At 39.5% G+C, this 9,145-nt stretch overlaps 2 protein-coding genes across 5 annotated transcripts; one reads left to right on the forward strand and one right to left on the reverse strand.

Moving 5' to 3' along the window:
* Window positions 1–517: 517 nt before the first annotated feature.
* On the reverse strand, window positions 518–5,211 carry LOC116736990 (sphingomyelin synthase-related protein 1-like). 4 transcript variants are annotated; one of them, XM_032589913.1, is made up of 6 exons: window positions 5,099–5,211; window positions 2,429–3,058; window positions 2,175–2,270; window positions 1,968–2,085; window positions 1,695–1,845; window positions 518–1,094 (listed from the first exon to the last, which is right to left on the reverse strand). In XM_032589913.1, the coding sequence occupies exons 2-6, from the start codon at window positions 3,052–3,054 to the stop codon at window positions 790–792; spliced, it is 1,296 nt and encodes a 431-aa protein (XP_032445804.1). In that variant the 5' UTR covers window positions 3,055–3,058; window positions 5,099–5,211; the 3' UTR covers window positions 518–789. The 4 variants fall into 4 exon arrangements, with proteins under 4 accessions (XP_032445804.1, XP_032445806.1, XP_032445805.1 ...); XM_032589915.1 differs by having other exon boundaries at window positions 2,429–3,055; window positions 5,099–5,210; XM_032589914.1 differs by having other exon boundaries at window positions 2,429–3,055; window positions 4,718–5,195.
* Window positions 5,212–5,300: 89 nt separating this feature from the next.
* On the forward strand, window positions 5,301–7,521 carry LOC116736991 (dual specificity protein phosphatase 13-like). Its single transcript, XM_032589916.1, is given in 4 exon segments — window positions 5,301–5,790; window positions 6,920–7,134; window positions 7,215–7,391; window positions 7,394–7,521. Coding segments are annotated over 4 exon segments (615 nt in total). The 5' UTR covers window positions 5,301–5,596; the 3' UTR covers window positions 7,423–7,521.
* Window positions 7,522–9,145: the final 1,624 nt, after the last annotated feature.

Raw genomic sequence — 9,145 nt, forward strand, 5'->3', positions numbered from 1 at the left:
AAATGTCCCTGAAATTGATCTTTTTTTTTGTAAAACATGAGGAGGTCAAGTATTTGGTTGCATATTAATAAAAAGGCTATTTTGGTTGCACTTACTAAAGTGCTCTTTGCAGCAAAATGTAAACTTTCAGCGAATTCACTCTTTAAAAAATAACCTGTCACATGCATTACTTTGTATACAAAATTTTACAAATGACCATTGAACTGTAAACATCCAAAAAGTGGAAGTTAATAAAAATGCTATATAGTGTATAATCTTCTAGAAAATGCCAGTATCCTCCGCTTTTATGATATACAAGTCAGTATTATTAATTTATTAAGAGACGTGCAATTTAAATCTGAAAGAACAGTTAAACATGCTGTGAATAACAAAACTCCTCCAACTCAGTCAGAATAGAAATATGCTAATTATGAGGCAACGGTTGGACCAAGCTAGTAGCAATCTGAATCTGAACATTTCAGGTCAGATTGATTAAATGTACTTTGCACAAAAACTGTGCCTTATTTCTGCTTTTTATCCAACTCCATGTCTGTGTTTTAGCTTCCTGTATGCTAAGCTAACTAGCTGCCAGCTCTATTTAGCAGACTGACAGATGTGGTGTAAACAGTCTCATCTTTTTAAAGATTTTTAAAGTACTCAACTTAAACTGCATAGCTGTTCACTTGAACCTGAGAAAAACAACAATTAATTTGCAAAAGAAGAAATATGAACATAATAATATAACTAACGTAAAAAAAAATTTTTTTGAGGCATTGCTACAAAAAAAGCTCAATTATCGTTCAAGACTCTTTATCCAATTAGAGTTTTCATGAAGGCTGGTTTACTGAAGGGCCAGTGATACTGGTTAGGAACAGGTCCATTCACATTGCACTCAAAAAAGGAAAACATGGGGAACCAAATGCGAGCCCTGCGACTGTGCTGGAAGGCACGAGTGTTGGCTAATGTGTGGTAGTAGAGGAAGAGGCGTGTGGTGATGTAGAAGGCTATGAAGACATCGATGGAGTAGTGCTCATGGGCCGCCAGGATGAAGAAAATCCCAAATAGGTTCAACACCCAGGAGATGGTATGGATCAAATTCCAGTTTCTCGGTGTGTCTGGAAGTAGAAGAAATTGGCAGAACAAATCTGGTAGACGTACGTGCATTATGAAAATTTCAAATAAAAATGTAAATTACATTTTTATTTATGTCCTTTACATTTAAGGAAGGACATTTTTATTTGAAATTTCCATAATTTTCCAGACTCAGATTTCTAGAGTAAATGCATTTTTTTTCCATATTCATGTTATCTTTTTGGATTTTGTGTATTTAAAAGATAAAAAGACAATTTGAGTGTACCTTCAAATTGGTACACTCAGTAAGATATTTTATTAAGGTTAATATCAACATTAAGATTAGTTTGAGTTAATTCTGAGTCTTCTGTTCTTTATCTACTCCATTACTTAAAGTTTATAGTCAGTGTAAAGACTATAAAGTGAGTTCATGTGCTCTGTTCTCCTAGTTTTAGTGAGAACACTGCTGCTAGCAGAACTGAGAGCCTGGCATATAATCTGAGATGGTGCTGAAGATATTTTACATAGTCTTGAGATTTCATTAACTGCTCCAACAACAGACACAGGACAAACATTGATCGATGTCTTTGCCTCCATTATTCTTAAGAAACAAGACAGTCATAGCAAACCAAAGAACAACTTACATTCAGTCACAAAGAAGTTGAGCATTGTGATGACCACAGTGTGGCCGCTGAACATGTAGTCTCCACAGGTTTGGACACCTGTAAGCGTCATCCCAAACCCACTCCATATGGCCAGGGCTCTCTGGATCTTTCCCCAAGTATCACCATAGGACTTGAGGGACAAAAAATACTTTGAGTCACACAGTTAACTCATGATTGTTGTTACCAGCTACTTACTCAAGGATAAAAACATAGCAACTCTGTTGTTTACAGTAACACTTCTGTTTAACCCACCAGGCTGGCACATTTCAGGTGCTGCCCAGGCACAGAGAGCGAGGTGACAAACATGGTGCAACAGCGAAGCAAAAACACTGTTCCCATCAGAGAACACAGCCGTCTGAGGAGAATTGACCTGAATTACAGACAGAGTGAAAGCTTGTATCAAAACTCATGGCACAATGAGCAGAATGCTCATTATTGGATTATTGGAAAAGGGAATACCTGTGCTTGTGAAGGAGCAGGATCAACAAAAACATGTAACACAAGATAAGACCACAAGCTTCAGCCATCACAAACGCCCAAGGGATTCTGGGTACACTGTGAAAGAAGGAAAATATGTATATCAGTCTGTAGATTAGGAGAATGTGTTTGCAAACTAAGGAGACAAAGTTGCAGAACAAGTATTGAAATCCTCGTGTGGATTTTCACTGATGTTAACATTGAAAAACACACAAGATAAACAGGTCGGTTCATACCTGTCCAGGAATATATCAGGAAGAGGCGGGTAAGTCCTCATGTCAGGGACACGCTCATGCACAATAACCATGACGAAAGAGGTCAGTCCACACACTAAGAATACATATACAGAACTAATGACCGTCTTCCAGACCTCAGGATCCAATCTGCCCACCATTGGCTGTCGAAACCTCCCATTGGAGTGTGTTTGACATAACGCTGCCCCAGGCGCACACTTAAGACTGCTACCGTTCCTCAGCCGCAGCTCCATCCCATTGCACAAATGATCTCCTCCATTACATCCACTTCTTTCAGCTCCATCACAGCTCCACTCAGCCCTCGGAGCGCCCAGCGAGAGTCCAGCAGAGTTAGCATCTGGAGGCCACAGACCTAGCTCCTCCAGCTCAGCTTTATTCTCCCTCTGGAGGCGGCGGAGGGCTACACTCAGTCGTTTGATGTGTCCCAGCACGGTGAGGCTAAGGGGAGGATCCCGCAGGTCGGCTTCAGTCAGAGCCAGCAGACTGACGCCATCAATGCGGTGCTGCGAACACAACAAGTCCACATACTGTCCGAAACCTTCGTCCTGCAGCCACTGGGCCACTTGGCTACTGCTCCAGGCACTCACACGGCCATTTAACTCTGACATCCTGCTGCACACAGAAACACAAAGCATCATGAATGCCTGTTTTCATCTGAAATAGTAAGTTCACTGACTTACAGTGAATTTACAGGTATCATTTTTTCTAAAATTTGTTGCAGCAAAGCCACAAGAGCCAACACATTTTATGCAAGTCTTATATCATAGACCAAAAGAAAATAAAGAATATTTTTTCATATAGCACAAATAAGTCAAAGAGTTAAAAAAAACGAAAACCTGAAGTGTGGAATGTGTTTGTAATCACATTCACAAAAGCAAGTGTTTTAAATGATCCTTCCTCCCAACTTCCATTCTCCTCTTAATTAATCTTGACTACTATTTGATAATTTTGGGGAGAAGATTTAGTTTTCTTATATTTCCTACAACATCTATTTATTCATTTGTTCAGGGCGGTTTACACCACCACTGAACAGTACCTTCTATTATAAGTATGCGCATGAAGCAGTAGAAGATTAAACCAAAACAAACAATTGTCCTCTTTATTCTACAGCTGTTGGTTTAGCGTTTAAAGAAAATAAATGAACATATAACTTGGAGAAACACAGCAAGAGTTGCAAACTATGCAAATCTTCAGATAGAAACAAAGTAAGTGACCTTCTGTACTGCACAAAGACTCAACATTGATTAATTAGCTATGGTGCTTCAGCTCTCCTCCCCTCCCAGTTTTCACTCTTTGACCTTTTTGATAAGCTTGCAATGATGTTACTCCAAAGGTCTGCAACTCTGCACCAACGTGACTGGAGTTGTGTCAACTTTGTAAAATAAATGATAGCGTTCATGCTCAGGAGACATTTGACTGGCTTGAAAACACTACCATATTTTGCAACATAGAATCCATGACATGGCACAAGCATTTAAGACATTTAAGACACACTTTATCTAATCTGGTGATACACTTTGGGTCACTGTCCATTTGGAATATTTTATTTATTGGTTGATGCATTGAGACAGTGTTCCAATTTTCAGCATGTCTTTTGCTCATGATGCTTTCTGTCTTTATGAAGTTCACTATACCACCACCAAGTGGTAGTATGTTTTATCTCATTTTTTTAGACGAGAAAAAAAAAAAAAGAATAACAAAGCCAGATCTGACAAGTAACCAGAAAATCAGGAAAAGTCTGATAGGTGCTTTTCCAATTATTTGGTTGCACCCTTATGTCCATTTATGTTTTAAGATGTATCCACACCCTTTGATCCTTATTGAATAGAACAAACAACTGAGAAATACCACAAAACCTAAGTTCAATGTTCACATATTATTGAAAGTGTTGGAATAATGTTGACATCCTAGTTCTATAAACATAGAACTAGAACTAGTGGTAATCAGAAAAAAATAAGAACTATAAGTAACACTAAAATGATAAGGTTAGATTATCATAAAGGCATTTTAGAGGATCTTCCCAGTACAACAGTTTCGCCCACTATGACATCATTCTACCAATAGCGGCCATACTGGTTCAAACATGAGAAATGTTGGTTCAAGCTGCTACTGAAACCTCCTTGTTCCCAACATACATTATTTTATTTTACAACACACTAAATGCAAATCATTTGCCATTCACTGTCACCAGTGAACTACAGAGCAAGTAATGAAACTAGCAAGCAGGCCAAAGAGTGCTACATATTTATATGTGAAACCTAAACAACTCACCAGCACAGCTCTTGCTCTGCTCCTAAAAGAGAAGTCGCTTATTTTTTTTTATCTAGGCTCCAGTGTTTGTTGGCATCTTCTGTGGCCGAGGCTTTACTTGGGATGAATAAGTGCCATGTCAGCACATTTGGTCAGCTTACACTGAGTCACAGGGAGCAGTGACACCCAACTGGGACAGAGAAAGCTCCCAGTGTGTTTCAGACAAAGACAGCTCGACAAAGGGCTCACAGTGTCCCCAGAGCAGACACACAAAGAGATATTATTTAAGAGACCTAAAAAGGGGGCGAATACACTGAGCTGAGAAGAAATAGGTCACATAAGACATAGAATGTTGTTCTAAACTTCCTGTAAAAAAATAATTTCAAATCAATGTTAGCCTACCTTGTCAAAGAGGCCAAGTGTCACAGTGGTACTGGACGTCTCAGATACACTTTCTGCCTGTTTCTCCACTCCCAGGATTGTGTCATGGACAACATGTTTCAGACAGCTAGGCAACACCAAACAGGAAGACTCCACTAACAAACAACATCAGCAAAGAAGAGCTCCTTGCCTCATGCAGACATGCAGCTGGGAATATACTGACATCTGCAGGCCAGTCCTAGGTAAAGCAAGGATCTGATTACAGGCAATGTTACACCAGATAAGTAAAAAAAAAGAAACAGAATTATGACGTTGTTTGGCTGATTTACAAGAACTATAAAGTGGCTTTTAAAGGCCGACATGCTTGCAAACATGTCTCCAAATAACAGAGTGTTTTTACCAGCCTGTGCTAAAGTGCACCACCTGTTTGTGGCAGTCCCCTCCACTGGTAGAGTGCAGGGGAAGGTCATTTCCTCTTCAGGAAACATACAGAGTGGTGTAAGCACTTAAAACACAGAAATGTCAGGTGTTGTAATGGGGGAGAAATGTGTTACAGAGGACTCAGAGCGGACAGATACAAAGGAGCAGGAAGAACACATGTGCAGCACAGGTGAGACTCCAACTCTTCAGGAGCTTGAGGAGATTTTACATTCAGCTCCTCGCTCGTGTCACCATGTAGATGAGGTGTGGCCAAGTCTTTTTCTGGGAGACATGTGAGTATCCTGCTCTGCAGTTAGCTTGATATAGTTACATACACTAATATTGTGCATTTGAAATGTATTCACATGTTGAATGTAAATACAAAATGCAAAAAATAAATGTAAATGCAAAAAGGGTTTTTTTTCATACATGGGGATGTGTGTGAATACATCCCCATTATGTCACATTACAACCACAAACTTTTTATTTGGGTTTATATAGCACAATGACAAAAAATAATAATTTCAGTGACTGCTGAGCAAGGCTAAGCAAGGACAGAGGAGCTGCAGAGCTCCATAGCTCAGGTGGTATAATATGTCAACAGGTTGACCATTTGTTATGAAGTCCATAAATCTAGCCACAAGAATCCTCATTGTGAAACATAGTGGTGGCAGCATCATGGTGTGGCCTTAATTTTCAGTAGTGAAAGAAAGGCTGAATAGAGTTGATGGGAAGATGGACAGAGCTAAATTAGGGACAATCCTAGAAGAAAGGCTGTTAGAGGCTAGAATATATGTGAGACTTTGGTGGAGGTTCAATTTCTTGTGGTATCAACTCTAAACATACACCCAGAGAAAAAAAATTATGGTTTAGATCAAATTTTGAAGCATCTGGTTTGACTCCAGACATAAATTCATCTGAGAAACTGTGGCAAGAATTGAAAACTGATGATCACTTTATCTGACCAAACTCTGGCAGTTCAGCAAAGAGGAATAGTCCAGTTCTCAATGCCATGTCTAATAATAAATAATGTATTTATTTTATTATATATAAAATTACATAGATATTTTTGACAGTATTGAATGGCAAAATTGGGACCAGTTTCAAGGAGAAACAGTCATCTCAATTTACTGGGATTATTTGAGGAAAGTGGCATATTAAATTATTAAAACATGTTATATGTATATGTATATAGAGAGAGACTAAAAGGAAGATTAATTCATTTTTATGAATCTATTTTTGCATTTTAATGGTAAAAAAAGAGAAAATCATGCATCTTTTCCCCTTGACTTTACAACCATGTGTTGTGCTTGTCTATTACATACAATTTCCTCAAAAATCTTGATGTTAAAAGGAGTATGAATAATTTTGCAAAGTATTGTGTGATGCTTGTCAAATCAACATATTTTACTCTTGTTTCAGGTTTATGTCTCATGATAAGTTTGGACTCTGGCAGCTGGGAATTACTCATGTGCTGAACGCTTCCCACGGGAAACTCTGCTGCAAAGGCACTGATGATTTCTATGGAACCACAGTGAAGTATTACGGCGTGCCCGCCAACGACCTGCCAACCTTTGACCTCTCACCTTTTTTCCACCCCGCTGCAGAGTTTATTCACTTGGCTTTATCATCAGGAGGTAGAGCTGACATGCTTTGACAAATTACAACAAGTGACAAACAAGTGGAGTTTCATATTTATGTTTTTTATGGTTTTCAGGGAAGATTTTTGTCCACTGTGCTGTGGGAGTGAGCCGCTCAGCTGCGCTGGTTTTGGCCTACCTGATGATCCATCATGGCTTCAGTCTTCGCTCTTCAATACGCTGTGTGCAACAGAAGCGTTGGATTTTCCCTAACAGGGGATTTCTACGACAGCTTGTAGACCTTGAGCAAACATTGATGTCAAAAGACAAAATGAGCTCAAATGAAAATTTTTTTTATCAGTTGGTTGAATTGGTTATGCTTGTTTCCTGTTGTTGTTATTGTGTATGGATGAGTTGGGCCAAATGCAGGCAGGACGCAGGCAGGGTCACTGTTATTGGATTTTTACTAGATGAACAAAAGGACTTACAACAAACAGCAATAAGTATGGAGCAAAACCCCAAGGAAAACAGCCAAAACAGGATCTGACTAAGGAGTGACTGAATAAAGGTGCTCTAATACATGAGGACCTTAAAGTTTAAACCTTAAAGTTTAAAAGACAGAGCACATAACACCAGTTTTATAGTCCCTCCACTGGCTCCCTGTAGCTCAAAGAATAGACTTTAAAATACCGTTGTTAGTTTACAAATCACTGAACGGCTCAATACATTAAAGATCCGCTGTTGTCGTATCAACCTTCCAGACCTCTCAGGTCTTCCGGTTCTGGTCTGCTCTGCATCCCCAGAACCAGAACCAAACGAGGAGAAGCAGCTTTCAGCATCTATTCACCGCAAATTTGGAACAAACTTCCAGAAAACTGTAAAACAGCTGAAACACTGACTTCCTTTAAATCTCCACTAAAAACCCACTTGTTTAGGATTGTAACGAGTAACTCAATTAAGACCTGAACATAACGTTTATTCATCCAGATCCCCTCAAATCATTTACAAATTACAACTTGCACATTTACATTCTACTCTCTGTACTCCAACACAATCAACAGCTTTTAAATACAGAAAATGATGACAAAAAAAATACATTTTCTGTCACTGCTATCCGTTCTAGTCTCAATAGAAATGAACAGCTGCACATTATTTCGCTGGCAAACATGTCAAAAACTATTCTTCACGCACCAACATCCCATAATATATCCCTCAGGCGGGTTTGGACGCAGCGGTCAGCTTCTTCCGGCGCAACATCCACTCCGAGGGCCTTCAGGACGTCCACCACCGCTGTGGCCCCGCAGGCCGACGCTCCGATCTGCTGGGTCTGCCTCTCCAGAGCCTCCTGGATGGACCACAGCATGGCGGCAGCCGCCTCTTCCTCCTCCTGGTCCTCCGGCTCTGCCTCCATCCGAGCGCTCCACCTGCGGAGAAACGACCGACTTGCTCTAATTTTAAATAAAATTAAGCGGCACTGTTAGTTATAAAGCGAAAACAGCGACACCTACTGTCGTTTCTGTAAAATATTTCAATCCGTTCGGCTTTTGCTCCGTTTCACTTGATATTTTTCTCCACTTTTCGCCAGAATGACAACCACCAGCTGACTACAACAACAATGCTCAGTGAGCATGCGCACTGTACAAGGTAACGTGCTCGCTACTTCTATTCCAAGAGAGAAGAGAAACAGCGCGGCCGCTAGCGCACCCTAGTGGTGTGAGGTCACAACTGCATCCTTACAGAAACATTTTCTACATCCAGGAATACTGATTTTATATTTCATTCATTAATTTAATCCGAGTTATATTTGATCTAAGGGCAGCGTTATAGTTTTGTTCAATAACCCACACAGTAAAAGTGTAAACTTTGTCAATTTTTTTGGTAAATAATGAGATTTTTATGCACACTTACGCTAAAACATTACATAAAAGTCAATTAAAAGTGTAAACCCTGTATAAAAAGTGTCATTTCATGACAACATTTATAAAGAATCCTATGTCCTTTTTACGTGCACCCCTTCAAATAAAGTCTTACCAAATTTACTTCCTTGCAACCACATTGTTTTAAATAA

This window comes from Xiphophorus hellerii, chromosome 17 (genome assembly GCF_003331165.1).
Source record: "Xiphophorus hellerii strain 12219 chromosome 17, Xiphophorus_hellerii-4.1, whole genome shotgun sequence".
Classification (NCBI taxonomy): domain Eukaryota; kingdom Metazoa; phylum Chordata; class Actinopteri; order Cyprinodontiformes; family Poeciliidae; genus Xiphophorus; species Xiphophorus hellerii.